The 25837-nt window shown below is 41.5% G+C and overlaps 2 protein-coding genes across 4 annotated transcripts; one reads left to right on the top strand and one right to left on the bottom strand.

The window, feature by feature from the left end:
* Positions 1-5176: 5176 nt before the first annotated feature.
* On the top strand, positions 5177-18163 carry LOC139381412 (B-cell linker protein-like). Of its 3 annotated transcripts, none has more exons than XR_011628551.1 (23): positions 5177-5217; positions 10024-10089; positions 11265-11311; positions 11527-11567; positions 11756-11873; positions 12469-12584; positions 12699-12768; positions 12950-13033; positions 13191-13216; positions 13316-13341; positions 13475-13531; positions 13691-13721; positions 13864-13915; positions 14808-14871; positions 15000-15027; positions 15128-15158; positions 15371-15446; positions 15603-15634; positions 15817-15872; positions 16069-16152; positions 16317-16472; positions 16585-17207; positions 17246-18163. XR_011628551.1 is itself a non-coding variant. In XM_071124914.1 (22 exons), exons 1-22 carry the CDS (start codon positions 7376-7378, stop codon positions 16699-16701), a joined length of 1425 nt encoding a protein of 474 aa, XP_070981015.1. In that variant the 5' UTR covers positions 7299-7375; the 3' UTR covers positions 16702-18163. The 3 variants fall into 3 exon arrangements, 1 of the variants encoding a protein (XP_070981015.1); XR_011628550.1 differs by lacking the exon at positions 5177-5217 and adding an exon at positions 7268-7422; XM_071124914.1 differs by lacking the exon at positions 5177-5217 and adding an exon at positions 7299-7422 and having other exon boundaries at positions 16585-18163.
* LOC139381411 (zinc finger protein 518A-like) lies at positions 17594-24016 on the bottom strand. Its single transcript, XM_071124912.1, has 3 exons — positions 23812-24016; positions 20040-22583; positions 17594-19864 (listed from the first exon to the last, which is right to left on the bottom strand). Exons 2-3 carry the CDS (start codon positions 22567-22569, stop codon positions 19077-19079), a joined length of 3318 nt encoding a protein of 1105 aa, XP_070981013.1. The 5' UTR covers positions 22570-22583; positions 23812-24016; the 3' UTR covers positions 17594-19076.
* Between the last annotated feature and the right edge of the window lie 1821 nt (positions 24017-25837).

Raw genomic sequence — 25837 nt, 5'->3', positions numbered from 1 at the left:
ATATTCTTGGTCGTACTGATGGTGAGTTGATGCTGATCTTATATTCAGTAGTTCTTCTCGACTGTATGTAATGAAACCTAAGATGACCTGGGGTACTAATGTAAGAAATAACACGTAAAAAAACAAAAAACTGCATAGTTTCCTAGGAACGCGAAGCGAGGCGGCCATCTCTGTCGGCGCCGGAAGTACATCAGCTATCTGGATTTAGGTGAAGCATATGCAGGGGGGGGGGGGCTTGGGCAAGTTGCTGTTGGCCGGGGTAGGGGTAGCCAGGTGGAAAGCAAGGCCAGCCGTGGAAAAATGCTTTTTGAAATTCTCGATTTATCGGTGATGACAGTGTTTCGTAGCCTCAGTGCAGTGGGCAGCTGGGAGGAGGTGCTCTTAATCTCCATGGACTTTACAGTGTCCCAAAACTTTTGGGAATTTGTGCTACAGGATGCAAATTTCTGTTTGAAAAAGCTAGCCTTTGCTTTCCTAATTGACGGTGTATATTGGTTCCTAACTTCCCTGAAAAGTTGCATATCGCGGAGGCTATTCGATGTTAATGCCGTATGCCACCTGATGTTTTTCTGCTGGTCAAGGGCAGTCAAGTCTGCAGTGAACCAAGGGCTATATCTGTTCTTAGTTTTGAATGGGGCATGCTTATTTAAGATTGTGAGGAAAGCACTTTTAAAGAATAACCAGGCATTCTCTACTGACGGGATGTGGTCACTATCCTTCAAAGATACCCGGGTCAGGTCGATTAGAAAGGCCTGCTCGCTGAAGTGTTTTAGGGAGCGTTTGACATTGATGAGGGTGGTCGTTTGACCGCAAACCCATTACGGACGCAGGCAATGAGGCAGTGATCGCTGAGATCCTGGTTGAAGACAGCAGAGGTGTATTTAGAGGGCAGGTTGGTCAGAATGATTTCTATGAGGGTGCCCATGTTGACGGATTTGGGGTTGTACCTGGTAGGTTCCTTGATAATTTGTGTGAGATTAAGGGCATTTATCTTAGATTGTAGGACAGCCGGGGTGTTAAGCATTTCCCAGTTTAGATCACCTAACAGTACGAACTCTGAAGATAAATGAGGGGCAATCAATTCAAATATAGAGTCCAGGGCACAACTGGGGGCTGAGGGGGGTCTATAGCAACCGGCAACAGTGGAAGACTTGTTTCTGGAAAGGTGGATTTTTAGAAATAGAAGCTCGAACAGTTTGGGCACAGACCAGGATAGCATGACAGAATTTTGCAGGCTATCTCTGCAGTAGATTGCGACCCCGCCCCCCGCCCACTTTGGCAGTTCTATCTTGCCGGAAAATATTGTAGTTGGTGATGGAAATTTCTGAATTTTTGGTGGCCTTCCTAAGCCAGGATTCAGACATGGCTAGGACATCAGGATTGGTGGAGTGTGTGAAAGCAGTGAATAAAACAAACTTTGGGAGGAGGCTTCTGATGTTAACATGCATGAAACCAAGGCTTTTAAGGTTACAGAAGTAAACAAATGATAGCACCTGGGAAATATGTGTGGTACTGGGGTCTACAGGGCCTGGGTTAATCTTTACATCACCAGAGGAACAGAGGATGAGTAGGATAAGGGTACGGCTGAAGGCTATAAGAACTGGTTGTCTAGTGTGTTGGGAACGGAGAATAAAAGGAGCACATTTCTGGGCGTGGTAGAATAGATTCAGGGAATAATGTACAGACAAGGGTATGGTAGGATGTGAGTACAGTGGAGGTAAACCTAGGCGTTGAGTGACGATGAGAGGGGTTTTGTCTCTGGTGGGACCAGTTAATGAGGTCTCCGCATGTGTGGGGGGTGGGACAAAAGAGCTATATAAGGCCAGGTGACAGCGACTGAAGGCTCTACAGTGAAATAAAACAATAAGGGCTAGCCAAGACAGCAGTAGACAAGGCACATTGACATTAGAGAGAGGCATATTGACATTAGAGAGAGGTATAAAGCAGTCACAGGTGTTGATCGGGAGAGCTAAGACAACAACGGGTAAATGGAGATGAATGGGCAGAGCGGGTCAGTTAGGTACATACAGGACCTAAATTCGAGACTGGGGCCAACAGATTAACAAAATGAGGTACTGTGTTATTGAAACAGTCCAGGGGGTATAAGCTGTGTAGCCGAGTGATCATAGGGTCCAAAGAACAGCAATAGGTGAGTCAGGTTCAGTAGTCAGTACTACGCTAGGCGAGTGGGAGACACGGCGCTAGTGGGACAGGGCAAGAAATGGGTCTTCGGCGACATTGCAACGGAAAATCCCATTGAGACCACATTGGGCGATCACGTCGGCAAACCAGTCGTGAAGGATCGGCGGGGCTCCGCGTCGACAACAAAGGGTCCAGGCCAATTGGCAAAAGAGGTATTGTAGCCCTAGAATTAGCTGGTATATGGGCCTAGCTCGTGGCTAGCTCAAGGCTAACTGATGCTTGCTTGTGTAACGGATGTGAAACGGCTAGCTTAGTTAGCGGTGCGCGCTAAATAGCGTTTCAATCGGTGACGTCACTTGCTCTGAGACCTTGAAGTAGTGGTTCCCCTTGCTCTGCAAGGGCCGCGGCTTTTGTGGAGCGATGGTTAACGATGCTTCGTGGGTGACTGTTGTTGATGTGTGCAGAGGGTCCCTGGTTCGCGCCCGGGTATGGGCGAGGGGACGGTCTAAAGTTATACTGTTACACTTGCTTGCTAGCCACTCGGTAGCAGCTAGCTGCGATGATCCAGGGAAAAGTTAAGGAGTCTGAATACTTTCTGAAGGCACTGTAGCTACTATATTGTGATCACTGTTCCAATGGGTACGCATACAGCTTTAGAACAAAGTTCTACAGCATTATTTAAAATGTGATCAATACATGTGGATGATCTTGTCCCTGTAGTGCTTGTAAACACCCCGATTAATAACCTGAACTAGATTACAGGTACTGGTTACAGTGAGAAGCTTCCTCTTGAGCAGACAGCTGGATGAAAACCAGTCAATATTCAGGTCCCCAAGAAAGTAGACTTCTCTGTTTACATCACATACACTATGAAGCATTTCACACACATGATTTAGTTACTGACTGTTAGCACTTGGTGGCCTATAGCAACACCCCAAAATAATAAGCTTCAGATGAGGCAGGTTTAACCTGCTACCACAGAACTTCAATATCACTTAACATGAGATCTTCTCTAAGCAATATAGGGAAATGGCTCTGAAAACTGTACACTATATGTACAAAAGTATGTGGACACCCCTTCAAATTAGTGGATTTGCTATTTCATCCACTCAGCTCTTCAGTACGGGCCATTCTACTAACTTTGCAGTAGAATGGCCCTTACTGAAGAGCTTAGTGACTTTCAACGAGGCACTGGTATCATATGATTCGGGCTAGGCCCCTTAGTTCCAGTGAAGGGAAACCTTAACGCTACAGCATACACTGACATTCTAGACAATTCTATGTTCCCAACTTTGTTGCAACAGTCTAGGGAAGGCCCTTTCCTATTTCAGCATGACAATGCCCCCATGCACAAAGCGAGGTCCATAAAGAAATGGTTTGTCGAGATCGGTGTGGAAGAACGTGACAGGCCTGTACACAGCCCTGACCTCAACCCCATCGAACACCTTTGGGATGAATTGGAACACCAACTGCGAGCCAGGCCTAATTGCCCAACATCAGTGCCCAACCTCACTAATGCTCTTGTGGCTGAATGGAAGCAAGTCCCCGCAGCAATGCTCCAACATTTAGTGGAAAGCCTTCCCAGAAGAGTGGAGGCTGTTATAGCAGCAAAGGGGGACCAACTCCATATTAATGCCAATGATTTTGGAATGAGATGTTCAATGAGCAGGTGTCCACATATTTTTGGTCATATAGTGTATATCGCAATACCTCCCCATAAGCATTCCTGTCTCTTCTATAGATGTTATATCTTTGTATTGCTACTTCTATATCATGAAATTAATTATCTAAGTGAGTCTCAGAAATGGCTAATATCTGAATGTTATCTGATGTTAGCAAGTTATTGATTTTATGAACCTTATTTCTAAGGCTACATAAATATGGGATATTTTCATCCCTTTCCTGGGTAGCGTCTCATAATATGTAAAAGAACAAACAAAGCAAGATATAAATAAACATTCAGCAGCCCATTAATCAGCTGGTGTGTGTAAGTGTGTGAGCTGCGGGGTTGAAGCTACAAACCCATGGGCTTGGCTCTCTCATCCCTTCCAGGCTTTTAGGAGGGAGGGTGGACAGTGAGCCTGTCATAGAGGATGTAAGCAATGTTATTTTATCTTCTGGCGCACAGCTTCAGGATAGTAGTTGTTGAGGAAGACAAGTTCTTGGCTCTTTCCAGAACAGCAACCTGGTCATTGAACCTCAGAATCTGATCGGATTATTCTGACCAATGACCAGTCATCTTTTCTTTGCATATGTATCCTCCTACTGTGAAGGGGTAAGCGGGGTAGGCTCTAGACTCTAGACGATCCTATCTGCCATTGTAAATAAACATTTGTTAAAGAGATTTAAATTAAAGAGACTGCACAGGGGATTTAACATTTATTGAGGGGTGTGCGTGAGTAGACGTTCAGATATGTCATCGGAATTATTTCAAAGGTAACATGTCACGGGACTGGAATGGAACATTTAGTAAACAAATTATGGACAAAATAAGATTGATTGTAATCTGCACTGGATCAATGTGCACAAGTAGGGCCATACAATAACAATCCTTTTCACATTAAAAGCAAGCATATAGCTTTTAGCTGTTTTAGCGTCATGCTGCCATCTAGTGTAAGGTAAGAAGTGATACATTCCATAAGTGGTCTCTACTATTGTATCAGCTACTCCAGTAATTCTCAACCTTTTTTCGGTTACTGTACCATCAAGTATATTCAGCTCTGCCCAGAATACCCTTGAAGTACTCCTTCATGTGCATTTTACCAGAAAGCCTATGGTCTCATGAGTCTTCTCAAGAACACCCTGTGGATAGGCCAAGTACCAAGTCCTTGTACCCCAAACGGAAAACACTGATCTACTCTGCTATCGCAGTTATATACTACTCTATTTGTATCCACCTTCGATCAGAATGACAGATTGTTATGTTATTTTACAAAACCCAACATAACAACACATTAATTTACAGTAAAGAACACAGAGATTTGAACTTAAAAAATATTTAATATCTATCTTTCTGCTTCTCATACAGAATCTGTCTGACAGTGATATGACCAGGTTCAGCCTCATCCATCAACTGTGAGTAACCCTCTCTTCATACTCTGTGTGTGTCTTTCTCTCTTGGGGTCTTCCCTCATGTGAACACAGCAGAGACCTCTTTTTTTAACCAGGCAAGTCATTAAGGACACAAATTCTTATTTGCAATGACAGCCTACCAGGGAACAGTGGTTTAACTGCCTTGTTCAGGGGGAGAGCAACAGTTTTTTACCTTGTCAGCTCAGGGATTCGATCCAGCAAACTTTCGGTTACTAGCCCAATGCTCTAACCACTAGGCTACCTGCCACCCCTACCTGCTGCCCCTTTCAAGTACCAAGAGAGCACTGCAAAGACAAAGAGAGAGTTGTGTGTGTGTGTGTGTGTGTGTGTGTGTGTGTGTGTGTGTGTGTGTGTGTGTGTGTGTGTGTGTGTGTGTGTGTGTGTGTGTGTGTGTGTGTGTGTGTGTGTGTGTGTGTGTGTGTGTGTGTGTGTGCGTGTGTGTGCGTGTGTGTGTGTGTTTTCGCGTGCGTGTGCCTCTCTCACTTTTCTCCCCGAGGTAAAAATGGTCAATCTACATTACTAGGCTGATGCATTTACTGTGAACTCTTTCCTTAAGAGTTCCTGTTTTCGTGTGTGTGTGCGTGCGTGCGTGCTTGTGCGCGTGTGCATGTGTGCGTGTGTGCGTGTGCCTCTCTCACTTTCCTCTCCAAGGTAAAAATGGACAATCTATATTACTAGGCTGATGCATTTACTGTGAACTCTTTCCTTATGAGTTCCCGTTTTCATGTGGTTAATCATAAACTTGTGCAATAAGGAAGTTGAATAAGCAATTGAGCCTCACACCAACAAGTTCATGATTTCCCTGCCTTGTTTCAGTGTTTCTACTGTTGTTCTATTGTTTGGTTTGTTTGATATCTGATGGAGAATCCAAACAGATGAATTATTAGGGAGCCAGAGCTCTAGAGGGAAATGTAAAATGGCCACTCCTGATCAAGATCTGCTAGTTGTGTAATAGTTACTATTCTTATATGTTACGCTTCATGGCTAACTAAACATAGCTCCAATCTATACTAAATAAGCAACATGAGTTAACTGTCAAGGTATGTGAAACAGAAACCGTACTTGCTTATGAGCTACGATAATGTACTATTACACTTTTAGAAAAAAGGGTTCCAAAAGGGTTCTGCGGCTTTCTCCATAGCAGAACCCTTTTTTTGTTCCAGATAGAACCCTTTTTGGTTACAGGTAGAACTTTTTGGGTTCCATGTAGAACACTCTGAGGAAAGGTTCGACATGGAACCAAAAGGGGTTCTTCAAATGGTTCTCCTATGGGGACAGCTGAAGAACCCTTTTTGGTTCTAGATAGCACCTTATTTTCTAAGTGTGTAGTAGTCTATGTCTAATTTCTGCTCATATGGGTAGGCTTGTGGCTAATGGGTAGACGTTCAAAGAGGTCATGACCATGTTCAAAGTCATGTTATTAAACATTTCTGTTGTCTTGCCTGTTGGAACACATGACCCCACAAAAAGAAACAGAATATTGTAACAATTCAGACCCCTGGAAATAGGAATGTGAGCTTTTTTTGTTGCGTCATTGATTAACTAGAGTGCACAGTCAACCCATGTCATTTGCTAATTATACTGTATGTTCCAATGCCAATTGAGCCTAATACCACTTAAAAACACAGCGTGAATCCTGACTAGAACCCTTATTGAAAAATGTTCCTGACTGCCCAACAGACTGAGCCTGTATATTGCACAGGAAAAGCCTCAGGCAGGCGTTTCAACAGTGGCTTTGGATGATGTTTTTTTTGTGTATTTTAGCAACCTCTGTGTATTTCCATCTCTTGGACAATTGACAAATGTCAGTAAAGGCTCCCCTCTCTGTTTACTGTGCTGGCTGGTCAGAGTATTGTCACAGCAGGGGCAATATTTATCTTTCTAATCTGCCATGTTGTGTGGTGGGAATGTTATTGTGTAAATCCAAATTACACTGAAAACAGAATTGTCTTCATGACCAAACTCGAGCAGTGGAAAGGAGAAGTGCTTGCTCTTGCAGAGGTATTGTTATTTTCCCACAGCTATGATGACATTTTAGGCAGGCAGCCAGTGCCAGTGAGTTCATTCACAACGCAAACATTGAGCTGGATAGTGGCTAGACGCAGCAGGTCGCCTCTCGGGTCAATTTACTCATTAAGATATGGATACACTGAACAAGTTCACAGCTCCTGCAAGTGCAACACTTCGGTAAGAGATACCCATGTTTGTATGCAATATTATGTTGGTCAATGTATTTGCAACACTGGGAAATATGTTATGTTGTTAACCGTTGTAATCAAAACCAAACTTTTTTTTTACAATTTAAATTCTGCCTATTATTCAATGACGACCTATTTCTATAGATGGCGTAGTGGCAACTGGCAAGTGAAGACTACTGTAAATATATAATTGTGTACACTAAGTTCCAACCAGTTGTACTGTACATCTGTTTTCTGCAATGCTCACAATAATACATTTACCAGACAATGTTTTTCTCTGTACCTTATTGTAGGCCACAGCAACTATTCCATCCAATGTTGCATCCAGATTAGGTTAAAGAGTAAAAAAAATGTGTTTAAAGCAAAAAAACAGTTTATTTCTGATGGCTCTGGCAGGCTGTTACATAAATCAAACTCTAAAGTGAGAGGGGATGTGGTAAGAGAAGACTGACTCATGTGGATGTTACTGTAATTACACGTCTCACACCTGTCTCCCTCGTGCTCTCAATCTGTAATTGCATGCAGGCTTCGGTGATTGAGTGAGTCTGAGTGTGCATGGGTGTGAATCTTCCCCTCCAAGTGCTAGCCAACATGGAATGTTGACTCTGAAAGACTGGAACTATGGTTTTTGCCAGAGCCATATGTTTAGACCTTGCCATATATACACACACATATACACATATCAGACCCCTTGACTTTTTCCACATTTTGTTACGTTACAGCCTTATACTAAAATGCATTCAATTGTTCAATCTTCACACAATAACGACAAAGCAAAAAACGGGATTTAGAATTTAGAAATAGCTTCATGCTGCCATCTAGTGTAAGGTAAGAAATGATACATTCCATAAGTCTCCTATTGTATCAGCTGCTCCAGTGGTTCTCAACCGTTTTTCGGTTACTGTACCAGCAAGTATATTCAGCTCTGCCCAGAATACCCTTGAAGTACCACTTCATGTGCATTTTACCAGAAAGCCTATGGTCTCATGAGTCTTCTCAAGTACACCCTGTGTATAGGTCAAGTACCCCCGGTGGGTGTAATGAAAAACGGAAATATTTAATTTGCATAATAATTTAGACCCTTTGTTGAAGCAACTTTGGCAGCAATTACAGCCTCAGGTCTTCTTGGGTATGACTCTACAAGCTTGGCACACCTGTATTTGGGGAGTTTCTCCCATTTTTCTCTGCAGATCCTCTCAAGCTCTGTCAGGTTGGATGGGGTGCGTTGCTGCACAGCTATTTTCAGGTCTCTCCAGATATGTTCGTGGCTGGGTCACGCAAGGACATTTAGAGAAGCCACTCCTGCGTTTTCTTGGCTGTGTGCTTAGGGTCGTTGTCCTGTTGGAAGGTGAACCTTCGCCCCCAGTCTGAGGTCCTGAGGTACTTTGCTCCGTCCATCTTTCCCTCGATCCTGACTAGTCTCCCAGTCCCTGCCGCTGAAAAACATCCTCACAGCATGATGCTGCCACCACCAAGATTCCCCGTAGGGATGGTGCTAGGTTTCTCCAGACGTGAAGCTTGGCATTCAGGCCAAAGAGTTCAATCTTGGTTTCATCAGACCAGAGAATCTTGTTTATCATGGTCTGATAGTCCTTTAGGTGCCTTTTGGGTGCCTTCCTTCTGGCCACTCTACCATAAAGGCCTGATTGGTGGAGTGCTGCAGAGATGGTTGTCCTTCTGGAGCTCTGTCAGAATGACAATGCTAACCTCCCTGACAAAGGCCCTTCACCTCCGATTGTTCAGTTTGGCCGGATGGCCAGCACCAGGAAGAGTCTTGGTGGTTCCAAACTTATTCAATTTAAGAATTTTATTGTTATTTATTTAACCTTTATTTAACTAGGCAAGTCAGTTAAGAACAAATTATTATTTAAAATGGTGGCCTACCCGTCATTGTATGGAGGGTAGGCCACTTGAGGGTAGGCCACAAGAATGAGGGAGACCACTGTGTTCTTGGGGACCTCCAATGCTGCAGACATTTTTTGGTACCCTTCCCCAGGTCTGTGCCTCGACACAATTCTGTCTCGGAGCTCTACGGACAATTCCTTTGACCTCATGGCTTAGTTTTTGCTCTGACATGCACTGCCAACTGTGGGACTTTATGTAGACAGGTGTGTGCCTTTCCAAACCATGTCCAATCAATTGAATTTACCACAGGTGGACTCCAATAAGTTGTAGAAACATCTCAAGGATGATCAATGGAAACAGGATGCACCAGAGCTTAATTTCAAGTCTCATAGTAAAGGGTCTGAATAATTGTGTAAATAGGTATTTCTGTTTTTTAAGTTTAATACATTTGCAAACATATCTAAAAACCTGTTTTTGCTTTATCATTATGGGGTATTATGTGTAGATTAATGAGGGAAGAAATGTATTTAATCAATTTTAGAATAAGGCTGTAACGTAACAAAATGTGGAAAAAGGGAAGGGGTCTGAATACTTTCCGAATGCACCGTATGTGTGTGCTGTAACATTTTGTGCTATTGTCTCCAAATGGTATTAACAGTTATGTGCCGTATTACGTTTATGAACACTGCAAGATTTTTTGTGGAATATGATACCTTTAATGAGAAGCTTTAAACGCGTCTTCCAGCCAGCTTCAGAAGATGGTCCAGGATATGAAGAAGACTGATGGCAGCATCCTAAACAGGCTGAGAAGGTCAGATGATCAAAAATAAATGTTTGACACTCCATAAACAGAGAGCGTTGCTTAACACTACTCTCTGTTACCCATAAGTTTGCAAGGACACCAGTTGTGCCCCTAGTTCATTATATTGAGTTATACACTACACTGACGAGGTAGAGGCATTTATCTGAAATGCAGTATATGAGGGGAATGAGATTCCAGCATCTCTATATGTGGGAAAAAGAACAGAACTACGGTATGTATGGCATTGCTAATACAGCTCGGTTCAGCTCAGTTCAGCTGAGAGTGCAGTGCACCCACATGGTATAATTTCTTCAACGTTTTTTTTGTGGTGATAAACAAGGTTATTCAAGTTTTTTAACTAGTTTTTATTTTGTTTAGTTTTGGGGTTTTGACTTGGAATTGAGTTTAGTTTCAGTTATTTTTGAGAGCTGATTTGCTAGTTTTAATTGTATAAAAATAAATGTCATATATTTTAGGTTAGGTGGAAATTCTAAAGTAAATTTCAATGTGGCTTGGATTTAAAAGGAATAGCCCCGAGACAAAAAGTTTGGTGGAAACGTATCTGGTCCATGTTTAACCCAATCCAAAGCTTTTCAACTTTTGTAAGAAGAATCAAATTAGCTACCAAGAAGATTTTTTTTGCAGGTTAACTAGTGATAGCTAGTGATAGTAATGCATAAGCTATGCCTGATCGAAATATCGCATTCGCCTGGCTACATTAACCCGCAAAATAATAGTTTCAGTACAGTTTTTTTTTTACAGGTTTGTTCATTATTTTATTTCAGTTTACTAAATCGTTTTTTCATGATTGGTTTCAGTTTTAGTTTACTACAGTAACCTTGGTGATAAGTGACTATTCCTCTTTCTTCAATCTGAAAATAGACAAACAGAGAAACATGTACAGCCAGGTGACTTTACTCTCTCTCTCTCCCTCCTTGAAACGGAGCCGCTGGCACACAACTGTATACGTAAACATGCTGTAGAATTCAAGAATTCAGTAATAGATCATGAAGAAATGACATAGGTTTCAGAATGAGGAGGTGATACTACACAGAACTGGGAGGGGTAACGTTAATGTGTACAATCACTCTTCAGGCCCAAAGTTGAATGTCTAAAAATAGTTAAGTCCATTCTTGTTTCTAAAACTTTGCCTTTTACTCCTAACTGGTCTGTCTGTACTGTAGATTTCAAAACAAGTCATCTCCAAAACTACCCGTAAAAGACTATCAAGGTAAGACCTATCTACATGTCTCACAATGTGGCCCTTGAACTAGTGTATAATAGTGACAATAGTTTGTTTTTGGGGACAATGGTCAGCAATATTTTTGCAGCAATATGTTCAGAATATGATTTCAGAAGCTATGATGCATGTCTTCCCAATGCTGTAATTTCCAATGACTTTGCATCTCATACTGTGGGGCCCTCATTTAATATTTATCTTTACAGGTAATGACGTGGAGGAAGAACAGTGGTCTGAAAAAGAGTTTGTGAGTTCAATCCACATGCTGTATTGATTCTAAAACACTAACATGTGAGAGAAATGCTTCTAATATAAACTTGCATCTGACAGTGCTCCCACAGAGGTTTGACTCATGTCAGCAGCTGTACAGTGTTTACACTTTACATCAACCAAAGCTGTGGGACTGAGCATCTTAACGATATCATGATGTTGCAGGACAGTGACACTTATGAGTTCCCTCAAGAGGAGAAGGATGACAGCTATGAGCCTCCTCCCTGTCAGAGAGTCTTCCCCTCCACTTCGTCTGCCTCCTTTCCCAGGGGGGAATACATAGGTGAGATCTCGTCCACTCTGCCACACACACACATGCACGCATCCATGCAGGCATGCACACACGCAGGCACTCACCCACACGCACAACCACACAAAACTACTACTTTAAATGTGGAAGACACATTTCAGTTGAATGCATTCAGTTGTACAACTGACTAGGTATCCCCCTTTCCCTTTTCTTACTCTCTCTCTAACACATACACACACACAGTACACACACACAAAACTACTCATCATGCAGCCATGCATGCCAAGCTTCAAGGTAAAAAAATGAAAGAATACCATGTCTGGCTATTCAAGACTACTCTCTCCTCTATCTACATGTATCTATTTAATGTAGAAGCTATGTTTAGCTCATGTTAGGAGGACTACTGTATATAAATCACATATTTGGCATGCTTGCATGCATGAAGGAAACGGCTGATAATATTTCTAAGTGACCGCTTGAAATGACGTGGAAACAGCGTCGATTCAACCAGTATGTGCCCAGTGGGTAGTCAGTGGACCGTGACCGACACAGAGCGCCGCAATGACCACGTGTTGTAGCGTTATGCAAATCCTGATGTCCTGTTTCTGCTTTTGCTTCTCTTTTCCAGACAGCTGCCGCAGCAGGCCGGGAAGCCCCTCCCCCAGGAAGCCCGTCTGGCCTCCAAAGACCACCAAACCGTCACCATCACTGCCCCCTAAACCCAACCAGCAGGACTATGATGAAGTAATGTGAAGTTGTTAGGCCAAACAAGATTTGTTTTCTGTTTTCATGACAGCATATTGACACATTATTTGCCTCGTACTTTTTCATGACACGTTGTATGATCGTTGTCTTTAGGAAGACTACGTCAACCCAGAAAGTGACGACGAAGACAACTATATAAACCCCACAGAGGAATCACCTGCTAGTAAGCTGTCCCAATAAATGAATCAGGCACCATGTACACTATGTTCCTGAATGATCTTATCTTCAACATACAGGTGTCATGAAACCCTTGCACATTTTTATCTGTTGCCAATCATCGTCAGACAAACGTTAACAAGACACCTTAATGTCAACATACAATCCACATGTAAACCTCCCTTCAGACCGTCTGATGCATGGAAGAGGCAAACCAATAACGAGCAGTCCTTCAATGTCCAAGACTGTGCCAGAGCGCTCAAATAGCCCAGGTATGCGTCTGCATCTCAGCAGGGGCACTGAATATATGGAATTGTTTGTGGGGATTGATTGAATTTCAACAGATTTCTACACATTTCATTTATTGCGCTTAATGTGCCCGACTGAGTTAGATATTTTGAGGCTTAGTCTTTTTGTTTTGTTTTTCAGATGTGTATGAAGTCCCTGACATGGAGGTAGGTTTGATAACCAACGGCTAATACATTACAATGAATAGTATAGTTAATGACTGTAGGACTATGCTTGATGTGTCCCATGTTCTCTTTCATCTAAAGGAAAACTCTCCTCCCACAGTGAGCAGGTCAGTTCTGGTTCAGGGACGGAAGCACTTTTCAGACCGGGTCAAATGGGATCAACATTTCAGAAATACAGTATCTAAATATCTATTTATTGGAAAAAGACACAAAAATGACAGCTTTTTTTTTTTTTTACAGACCTTCCACACTCCTCAGAGTCCCTAGACAGAGTTTGCCCCCTAGAGCCAGCCCAAGGTGCTAACAATGACTACAACTTCTTCTGAAGACCAGGAAACATGGATTTTATGCACGACTGCAATTGAACGATAAACTATTTAATAAACATGAGGTCGTTTTCTTCTGTTTCATTGCCACACTGACATGAATAATTCATATGCTCTCTTCTCTCTCCAGAATGCACATGAAGAGTTGTCATCCAATCCCAGTAAGTTCTACTGTACCAAAGAGACTCTGGACATTGTACCTGACCCCAAATTCTTTCTTTGATGAGATAGTAATAGAACAGTAAAGATTGGATATTATCAGCATTGGAATCGTTAACCATTTGTTTTGTTATTGTCAACCAGGTCCAGGAGCCCATAGATGATGCTGAATATGAAGCCTGCAATCCAGAATTAAGTATGTATTCATCCATATTACCACCATCAGCCAAATGACTAAACCTTCAAACATTAATGTGGCAATAATACATTCTAAAAGAAAACAGACAACTATTAAGGAAGAGCATTGTTCCATATCCTCCAAAATATTTGATGTACTATGTTGGTAGTTACTTCAATTGGCTAATTATGCCATCTAGTGGATTGCCAGATGCAAAACAAAAATGGAACATTAGTCAGTTGCATGGACTCACTCTGTGTGCGTAATAGTGTTTAACCTGATTTTAGAATGACTACCTCATCTCTGTACCTCGCACATACAATTATATGTAAGGTCCCTCAGTCGAGCAGTGAATTTTAAACAAATCGGCTTGAAAATCTATGACAAGACTTGAAAAGGGCTGTCTAGCAATGATCAACAACCAACTTGACAACGCTTGAAAAGAATAATGTGCAAATACTGTACAATCCAGGTGTGCAAAACTCTTATAGACTTACCCAGAAAGACTGCTGTAATCTCTGCCAAAGGTGATTCCAGCATGTATTGACTCAGGGGGTTGAAAACTTATGTAATCAAGTTATATTTGTGTGTATTTTCATATTTTGTTTTAAACATTTTTTTATTTTTTCTTCCATTTTGACATTACAGAGTATTTTGTGTCGATCTTTGACAAAAAAATGACATTTTAATCCAATTTAATCCCACCTTGTAACACAACTAAATGTGGAAAAAGTCCAGGGGTGTGAATACTTTCTGAAGAGGCACTGTACATGAGACACAACACAACATACATTACAACGAATGGAAGTTAAAAGATTGTAAAAGAGCATAAAATAACTTAACATTGTGTTACTTAACAGAACTTACTTTATATGTGTGAATTTACTGTATGTCATCTCTGTTCTCCTAGCTGGCAGTTCAGCGTCTGGGCAAAAGCCCCTGCCTGCACTTCCCAAACCAATGCCCAGAGAGACGTACGTGTCACTCACTAAAATTATATATCATATTTTCTGTTCATTGCTGGCTGCTCGTTCACTTAGAAGAGCACCGGAAAAGTCTGGTTTCAGGGATGACATAACTCACATAATCCTCTCTATTTTAGGAAGCCATTGAAGCCATATTTTAGACCGGTAGGGGAAACTCAAAAATATATTTTGGGAAAAAAACAAAGTGTGAAATTCTAAATTCTATGGGATATGGTGCAGGGTGATCATGTTTGTCTTTTTTCAGAAGCCAGATATTGCATCCGGGGGAAATGAAGGTAGTTACCTATTCCTAAACTGTTTTGATTTCATAACCTTTTATGCCTATGAAATGCATTACAGTAAATAAAACACACAATTCAATGAATTGTATTGCTGTAAATTGTTAAATTGTTAAATTGTTAAATCCAGAAAGTGTTTATGCAGTCATCCACTTGTATAATAGTTGACCACTGTAACACACTCTCTTGCTATATCTGCTTTTCCACAGGCACAGCACTGGCCACGAGGCACATTAACCAGAAACTCACGGCCACACCCCAGCCCTCTGAATACAAGTGTGCCAAGTAAGAAACATCATGTCTTCATAAGAAATCTCTCTATTTTGCGCCGAGCAGATATCTCTTTATAGCCTGGCCCCAGAGTTAGCAAGACAGCACAAACCGACATGCGTCATGGCCAATATAAATTATTCCGGAATGTTCTTCTTTTCTCTACTGCAGGATTCCTCTGCCACAGTTGTTTACATCTCACAGTAAGTACAGGTCTGAGAGAGTCATGTTGATTATGAATGATATGCAAACGGCCACAGGCAGATGACCATAACCTCGACCCTGACAGTGACACAGCACAGCAAACATTTATTCTGTGAATGGATTCTGCTGTGTCTATACAACACTAAATTAGTATTTTTTAAAAACTTTTTCTAATTCCCAGAACCTGATAGAGGAACTGTACCCACAGATGAAAAAGGGTTAACAGATGCTGAAGAGGTGATAAAAAGTTGACCTAAATGTCACTATTTTATTTATAACATACCACAACGTAGCTCAAAATACTGGTGATGGCATGCACAATGCATGGATGAATACACTATTAAAGTTTGCGAAAACTGCAAAGCATATTAGGGCCACATGGACTTGACTTTAAACACACTTCCTTGTTTCTGTATTTTTGTGGTTGTTGTAGGGGACAGATGTCTTGAAGAAACCCTGGTATGCCAGCACCTGTGACCGTAAGACAGCTGAGGATGCCTTGGTTCGCTCAAATAAGGCGAGTCTCACTCACATGAATACAGACAATTAAACATACTCTTATTATAATCACAGTCTTCAGATCGACTTGCATTTTTTTAATAAACTAAATCACGGGTGTTAGGATAAGAATGAGACTTGGATTGCTCCCGCTGACTGTACTGTGCATCTCCTTTGTTTCAGGATGGGTCCTTCCTCATAAGGAAGAGCTCTGGTCAGGACACACAGCAGCCATACACTTTAGTGGTGTTTTACAACAATAGAGTCTACAACATCCCAGTGCGCTACATCCAAGCATCGCAGCGATACGCACTCGGGAGGGAGAAGAAAGGAGAGGAGGTAGACAACATCTCATCTTGATGGGCTACAAAACAATTTTCTGATATCCATGAAATATAGATGGCCTGATTCCTAACCTGTAGGCCTGACACCTCTTATTGTATTCCCTCAGCGTTTCACCAGTGTTTCCCACATCATTGAGAACCATCAGAGGAACCCATTGGTACTGATTGACAGCCAGAGTAACTCCAAGGACTCTACCAAACTGTGCTATGCTGTGAATCCTTAGGCCTCACTAGATCCTAACTAGTCCTATGGATCATCAGGGATTTAAGGTTCGGACTTGGGAGTCACATTCCAAATCAGTGCGTCTAGTGTAAGACCTGTGTGCAAGTCATCAGGCAATTTGATGCTGCTCTCAGTTTGAAATTACTGACCATCTGTTCAGGGTTTGTGACAAACAGTTGGATTAGTCTAGTCACATTCACCCAGTCATGGCTATCCAAGCAAGACCAGAATGAAATTGACTTACTGTAATGTGCTAGTCTCTCTAGACAGACGGGTTGCTTTTGGCAATGTACCAATGCTCCAGCTTAACACGTCTGTACGTCATATAACGTCAGTTGGACATAGAAGAACTACATCACTGCCTTCTCTCCCTGCCAACATCCCCCGGCCACAAAATAGAAGCTATCAAGATGAAGATCACAGAGGTTATTTTTAATGAGTGCATTTGGTAATTGGCTAGATTGCATCAACTACCTTCCCTCTTTTCGAAATGTACTAAGTCAGTCCGTCATGATTACCCGACCCTAGTCAATGCTGTTGCCTAGGGTCATGTTTCCGGGACTGGTACTGTGCCAGTTCAGTAAAATAGTTCATGTGTGTACATTTTCAAACGTGTGTTTGCATTCTATGGGGTCTTTTCTACCAACCAAACATGGCCCCTCAAATAGTGGCATTATGTATTCTTAAAGAATAAAATATTGTAGAAATATTATAAATAGAAAGTAACTACAGTATGATGCTGGAAAGCAACACCAATAGAACAAAAAAATATCTGCAGCATTGAGTTCTACTATATTCTTTAGTTGTGTTCATTAACTCAAAATGATTGATATACCTTTCCTTTCTTAATTGTGCTACCCAACTTACATACATATTCAATAATCACACATATATTGTCAAACTATTTGTATTTATTGATCTGTACAACACATAATGCTACCAGGTGTGTATCAAGATAAATACATATTCATTGTGTAAAGGTCAGGCACTTGGAGAAAAACAAATATTTCCTAAGTCAAAATTGTACCTCTTTCCCTGACTACTATTCCAAACCAGGTACGTCCTATAATTCATCCATGCCAGAGAGAGAGAGAAAGAGATGCCTAGAGGGGCTGCTGAACATACGCGCCATTACAATGATGCACTGTGATTGTGATGTGGAGAGACACTTTGACAATTATCTGTTTGAATGCAGAAATACATGGTGGATGACTAATGCTGACGTGTGCAAGCAGAAAGGGTATGGTCAGAAAGATGTGCTATGTGTATTTATGATGTGGGTCCATTTGACCAATGGTCCTGTGCTGACTAACTAAAAGTATCCCTTTCCATGGACACTTTCAGAACATAAGGAAACATACAGTAACATGCATATCAATATTGTCATAAGCTTCATAAAGTGAGATAATGGGAAGAAATTGTCACTGTCTGTTCATAATCCTATTAAAAAACAATCATTTCAAGTCACAATAGGAATTTCTTTCAGAAAAACAATATTTTGCATGTAAAACCAGCATTGTTAGGCTATATGCAGACATGCCATGAGTCATCCTATAACATACTATGGATTTCGTTCAATTATAAAAAGGTGAATACTTTGGACTACTCCTGCTACTAGTGCAGGACTAACGTAACAAAATGTGCCCCACATATGGATACTACTATATTCGAAACCATTAATATTTTTGGTACATATTGTACTGTATGCATTCAAACAAAAACATTCCCTATTTTCTATGGGCCTTAACAGGGATTGTGTGTGTGTGTGGGGGGGGGGGGGGGGATAAAACACAATGTACATCTGAAAAAAAATGTCAAATAATATAGCTTTTCAAAAAATGTTGATAAAGCCTAGTAACATAGGAAACCTGCCATCCCCTCCAAAAACTATAATCATATGACACACACTATACATACCGGTATAATGTTAAAGGTTCATGTTGAGAGCTTTAGGAGTATGGCTCATTCGTGTCCTTATTACAGTGTTCGGTGAAAGAGTCCCTATGACAATGTACTTACATCAACTTGTATAGCATTGCATGTTGGTTAGACATAACTGAAACAACAAATAGATTGCATCCTATCTAAAACGATGGTAGCACCGAAACATAAGTGGGTTTCAAATTAAATACTTAGATATGAGCAAATGAAAAAAAAATAACATAAAAAAGAATAACAATAATGCAAATTTTACCTGAGTGTTAGAGCCCTGTATTTTCAAAGAACTCATGTTGTTACATAGATTTTGTACACTATTATTTTGTCATCATTATCAACATTATTCTCTAACAAGACAGTGAAATTAATTTCATATTTTCTGTCCATTGCTTTTGTGCAGGAGCACCTTTCTCAACTTTGAATCCAGTGTAGATTGCATTATGACTTTTCACATTTCAGCTTATCCCACTCTTTAGTAGATTCCATCAGATGGCGCTGGCCATGTCCAATCCAGACCTCCTGATCACTGAAGACTCGGCCACAAAACCAGCAGCTAAATCGTAATGGAGGCTCAGTGCTGTGAGAGATTGCATTCACCACTTTGTACTTCTTTCTGCTCATCTTTTTCAGCTTCAATTTCAAGATGAATCTCTCTTTCACTCTGCTCTCAGGCCACATACGTTGATGAGAGACGGAGGCATTCGTCGGGGCATTTGCCCTAAACATATTACAACCCATGCCTGCAAAGGCCTTCAATGTTTCTCGAGACAACAAAACTTTTTGGACCTCCCCTTTGTACCTGTGGACTGTTTCCATGATATTTGTAACCTCGGGAATGTCTGTGTCTGGGTGATTTAGCACTACAACAGGCTGGTCTCCCCTTGGACGTGTAATGAGTTGAGTGGGACTTAATGGCAATAGCTTCAGGGTCCTCTCCACATCTCTAGGGCCTGGCTCCCGGTGATGCGCCGCTGCTGGTGAAGCCTCTTTTTCTTCCACAACTTTGCTGGAGGGTTTATTGGCTTTTGAGAGGGGCTCAAGAGAGTCCTCTGTGGACAGTTCGCTCTGCCTCTTTCCTCTGACTGTCTGTTTGTTTTGCTGTGGTGAGAGGCAAATCCTGTCAAAGACCTCCTGTTTTCCTCCATTTCTTAGTGTGGTATTGGGAGGGAAGTCCTGAGAATAAACATCTGGAGTGTGGACTGGAATCTCTGACCAGTTTGTTATACCTGTTGAAATATTCAAAAAGAGAACAAATCCCAATTAGTTCAGTAAAAAGGAAAGTAAACTGCTACAATAATGTATATCCATACAACATAGAGTGGCATGGACAGAATCATGCAAGACAGGTAATCAGAAGTCAATAAGGGAAATACAATTAACAAATCAGATTTAATTAATTACCTTGTGGGGAAGTAAGGTAATTGAGTATAGGGGAGGGAGACACCATGATGACCTGAGCTTCTGTAGTTCCAACCCCTTCCAGGTCAGGCTTATCTTCCGTTATCTGGTCCAAATCATTTCCATCTGATTTGGCTCCATTAGATACATGAGGTAGGCCTACCCTTGGACAATGTTGGCCACCTAGGACATGAGAATCCATGCCATTGTTCATTCCTTCTCTGTTTTCAAAACTGACATTAGTGTTTGGAAGCTCCACATTTTCAAAATGATATTCTAAGTTACTCTTTGTTATGGTGCTTGGAGGGATTTTAGAACTTGGCTGACTTTTCTCGACAACAACTAAACTGTTCTGGCTCATAGTGCAACTTTCAGATAGAGTGTTGTCTTCCTTTGTCTCAACGGAATGCAAGGATGCCTCTGTTTTGTCTGATGGTGTAACCTTAAGAACCAAATGCTTTTTGCCGTCCACCATTTTGAAACCCATGGCCTCTGTAGTGCAATTGGGAGGAACTAAAATATTATTTTTTACCATGAGGGCACTAAGGTTGTTAACTCTGGTGCTGAAATGTCCAAGGTTTGGAATAAAGCCTCCCTCTGACTTTGACAACCGTGTGACCACTTTGGACTTGGCATGTTTCTTTTTGCCATTTTCCGTTGACAGTGCTCTTTTAAGAAATTGCTGCGTCTCCTCCAAAGTTTTCTGTGGGTGCTCTAGTCTGTGGGAATTGTTCAGCAAACCTCCTCCTAACAGGGGAAGAGTACCTTGTGACATCCACTGCATTTCCTTAACTGGATTCTTCTTCAGGAGGAGCTTTAATGCTGGTGATGATTTTTTCTCTACAGTTTTAGGGCTGACCACTTTCGTTCTCCACTTTTTTTTGTCCCCCATAGTCTTGGAAGAGCACAGAGCTTCAGGAAAGGATTTGAGCTTTTTCTCACTTTTCTCCACTGTCAACTTCGGCACTTTCATGTCCTCTGCCGTATCTTCACAGTGATTCACATCTTTGGGTTCTGCGTCATGTCTCTGGTGTTCCTGGCCAACCATTGTTTCCTGGTTTTCTCTATTTTCTTGAGTTTGATCATATTCCACTAACTTTAGGGTTGAAATAGTGTCAATATCATTTTGTGTCGAGAATGATTCTGGACAACTGGGTGGCCTGGTCTTTGGGGTGATAGTTGAATTTAATTGGCATCCGTTTGCATTGGAGTCCCCAGCACTAGTTTGACAAGCAATCTTCTCTGATTCCTGCTCAGTGACACACAATGACGTCTTTGTTGTGTCAGAGGTATCTTGCTTTGCTGCTGGTGTAACCTTGAGAACCAAATGTTTTTTGCCTTCCACCATTTTGAAACCAATGGCTTCAGTAGTGACATCCGGAGGAACTGAAATCTTGTTTTTGAGCATGAGGACAGTGAGGTCTTTGTCTGTGTTTGTGAATCCAGGATTGGATATCATGCAGTTTTCCGAGTTTGAAAAGGAAGTGATGGCTTGGGGCACATTTGAAAGTACAGTCTTAAGAGCTTCGTTCCATGTCTGCCCACCTGTTTCAGCAGCCACAGACTTCTCTAAAAATTGCTTTGTCTCCTCCAAAGCCCTCTCTGGATTTGACAATCTGCAATATTTATCCAGGAATCCTTCCCCCGGCAGAGAAAGACAGCCTTGTGACATCCAGTTATTTTCCCTCACTGTACTCGTCACTGTGTGCTTCAGTCTTGGAGATGAGTTATCTACTGTTTTAGGACCAACATCTTTCATTTTCGGCTTGTTTTTCTGGCTCTTCTCTTCACCATGAATGGTGGCCATGTGCCTTGTGATGATATATTTTCGATGAGATTTATAGTCACAGAACTGGCAACTGAAGCGGAATTGTGCTGTTTTGGCCATGAGATGTCTCATCAAATCCTGGTCAGCAGAACCTGCTTGTGGCGCAATGTTATGTAGATACAGGTGCTCCAAAAATGCTCCTACATCTCTTGTGGAGAACTTGCACTTCTCACAACAGTAGTGGCCGTTCAAGCTGTGGTGCATGTTTAAATGTGTGGTGAGCTGCAAGAGGGTGTGCTGGACATTGTCATTGCATATGTTGCAGCTGACAAAAGTGTCTCTGTGGCCTAATTGGTGGACTTTAAGGCGGGAGAATTCATGTGTAATAAAACTGCACATGTCACAAGGAAAAATTGGTTGGCTTCCTGGGTGAGTCTCCTGAAAGTGCCTCAGTAAGTCATTAGGGCTGAATACTGTGCTGTCCTTGCATTCAGAGCATCTAAACCCAAGTATATTTCCAGAAACCTTTGTCACATGTTGACCCTCTTGAACTTTAAGGGGTGTCTTCTTCAAATACGTCTGCTCTGTGCTTTTCTCCATGTCCTCTGTTATCTTCTTTGGCCCATGCTTATCTTTACTTTGCATGGCTGGGGGCTGAACGGCAGCTTTCCTGAGACGGAGTCGTTTGTTCCAGTTTCTGTCATCCTCGACAACTTTTATATTACCTCCAGCAGGGACATCTAATTCAGCGCGTGCTGGATCCATATCAATTCAGGCCTCTGTAACAGAGTTAAAAGAAACAATCAACAATTGATTGCAAACCAGACATTCATTATAGACAATGAACCTCTGACCTCATTGTAAAAAAAACATAAACAGTCAACCATATTGATTTAACTTGGTTTTATATTTTTGAGAGAAGATGCGTAAATAGCCCAGCACAAAACATTTTCACCAATTTCCTGGTCTATAAACCGGCAACCATCAAATATATGCAAATGTCCCCTCGGAATCTAGTCTACAGAGATCAGACCTGAGAAAATACCATATTAGGATGTATTTTTGAAATGGGGATAAAATGATCCTGATCTAAAATCATTTATACAAGAATGATGCTGTGTTTTATTACCACAGTCAATAAGTGCACATTAGTGCAAACTCTTGTAGTGCAGTAGTCTTCACTATAAGGCTTGTAGCCTACAATTTTCAAAATGCAAAACTACTCTGCAGCCTACCTGCTTGGTGTATGCCTGAGTAGTGCATGTTCTCACAACATAACCAACAGCATGGGTCAACCTTATCCACCTGTTGCAGATTCAATGTAATTACATTTCAGACTATTTACTATAGTGGAAATATCTTACTCCATAATCGTTTACTCAAATGATGTGCCATGTACATTTCTCAATGTGACTGACCAAAGGACTTGCAATAATCCACCAAATCTGACAAAAAATTGCATTTGTAATGGATCTCAGTCGAAGAAAAGATGATATGCTAAAGCACACCTGTTCAAATTATATCCCAATAGTTCTCCGTAGAAGAAAATATTATACGCTAAATTGGTTGCTGGCCGCAAAAAAATGTATTACAGAATGTCAACTTTGCATCAGGTCAAAGCTGTCAGCCATTTCTATTGTGCTATTTGACTTGACCAAAACAAACACACTGAGAAGGTTCATTAACATGTAACAAACAAACGCGTTTAATTTATTGTTTGAAAGCAATTCCGATTTTTGCTTCGACCATCACTCATCATCACCTCACTGCGTTGTAAAACATTCACTCTGAAGTGTGAGCTTTCGAACGGCTGGTTGATTTGCCAATTGACTGATTTGAATTAAATACACACGAAGAGCTTAGGTTGTGACAAAGTGCACCGAAAAATTGCACGACAAAAAAAGTTAATATCATCAATGTAGCTCAACCAAAATGTATTTACCGCTGAGTAAAACTCCGATATGATTGACAACGACGACATAATTCGAGACTTCGGTTGGCTTTTACCTTTGTTTTTGTAGGCTTGACAGCTCAGCGAATGGCAGCCATGACAGCTTCATCCGGGGATTACGCAGAGTTGAGCGGGAGCTGTACGACAGAGTAGCCTCCCAGAACGGATGAATAGTGGCTCATTGCACCGTTTAGCCTACACGACAGAGACACGGCTTGAGTATACTATCCAAAAGTGTTTTATTATATGGCGAGTCGGTATAATCCTTTTTTTACTGTTACTTTCAGTACGTGCAGCGCCATAGTTTATAACAGTGTTATAACTGTCCGAGGGAGTCATAACAAGATTGCACTTCCTTTGCCCCTCCAAATAGCCCACTGTTCACTGATCCATCTCTTCTTTGTATTTTGTTGTCAGCCTGTCAGTGAGAAGATTATTATGAAAAAGAAATACAAAAATGTAGATTGCACCCTTAAAAATAATAATAATACGATGTAAGGTAATTACTGCTGGGTAAATGTTCACTTGTATGTGATAGGCTAATTGGGTAACATATTTGTTAGCAAAGGAAGGGAATAATCCCCTTTTGACCACTTTGCTAAGGGTGGGATGGTGCCTCAATCAGACCAAAGAAGCCTGCTGATTAAATCACATGAGAGACTAAAGATTCTTGAGGGAGGAAGCAGGAGGTGCCCATGCCCATGTCCTTTGCTGCTTGCTCAATGGAAAAAGGTGTTTAACTAACAGATCAAGGATGTGGGTTGAAGACATGCTTGGGATACAGCGCTAATCAGTGGCTTGTATGCATGGATGCCAAGGGCAACCAAAAATGAAGAAGAAAAAAAAACTACAAAAATGTATATTTCGTCCCAATGTTTCATAATGTTCCTTCAATTCGCAAGAGGTTGAATGTATCTCACAGGAGAAAGCATCCGAGCGAGCGAAACAGCGCCCCTCTGCCTCTACGTGTAGGCCATCTGTCTGATGCTGTCTAGTTCAAACGAGTATGACATTGTTGCCGTCCGTAGCATAGAAGGCGAGAGAAGCCAGCGAGCATCTGGGCTACCTTGAGAAAAAAGTATAACAAATGTGCCAATCAGGTTGAGCTAAAGTTGAGCATCTGAATGGTCCTGGCGCACCAACAAACAAGTGTGAAGGGAAGCGTGTTTGGATTTTGGCGTCACTCCCATCAAATCCAATTGAGAGCATATGTTATTGGCAGAAAAACGTAGAATTGTTACATTCGTTTTGTTGTTGTCTTCAGGTGGCTAGCTAGCCAGCTAGCTAAAATTGGCCCTTTTCCTAAATTAGCCACGAAGGAGATAGGGATTTGGACTGTTTTTACTAAATTCTCCAATAATTATAACAGCGATTCTGATCCAAACATTAATTAATATATTGTTGTGCCCCTGGCCGGGAGATTGGAAGTTCAATGTGTAGCTAGATGTAGGCCTAGAAGACAAATTGTAACTAACTAGCGTTGCCCATGAATAGAAGTTAGGCTAGCGACGAAGGATTTTAGCTAGGTAGCCAAGGACATCAACAAATAAAAGCTGTACTGTATGAGAGTGAGAGACAGTTTCGTCAAAATGAAAGTGAGGAGGATAGCATTGGCGTTTCTCTACAAGTAGGGTGAGTTAACATGTTTCTCTAATTGGAGCAAATTGTTTTTGATAGCTTTTAGTTGTCACTGTATTAGACGAAGCAGGGGTGATTTGATTATGTTGAAGTTGAGGAAAAAGAAGAAACCTGCACACTGCTCTTGATACTAACACTGCTCTTTAATAAGCTTTAGGGGTCGGCCTCACGGCCTTCGTCAGAGCTTTTGTGAGTTTTTAAAATTAGCACCCTTATGTAGACATAGCCCCATCCACATCCGTTCCGAGCATTCGAATGTGTTTGGAGTTGAGGGCAAACAGACTGCGCCGGATATGCCACTCCACAGAGGACTATCTAGAAAAAGCAGGGGAGGTGCGTAATAAATTTCTAAGAAGAGGCTACTCTTCACAATGTGTGGATGAAGCTCTTAGTTTGGTATTGGGGGAGAACACTACTAGATGAGCTGCTACAAAAAAGACCCGC

Source organism: Oncorhynchus clarkii, chromosome 23, assembly GCF_045791955.1.
Source record: "Oncorhynchus clarkii lewisi isolate Uvic-CL-2024 chromosome 23, UVic_Ocla_1.0, whole genome shotgun sequence".
Classification (NCBI taxonomy): domain Eukaryota; kingdom Metazoa; phylum Chordata; class Actinopteri; order Salmoniformes; family Salmonidae; genus Oncorhynchus; species Oncorhynchus clarkii.
Note: the sequence above shows the minus strand (reverse complement) of the source record. Positions and strands in the feature narration are given on the sequence as shown.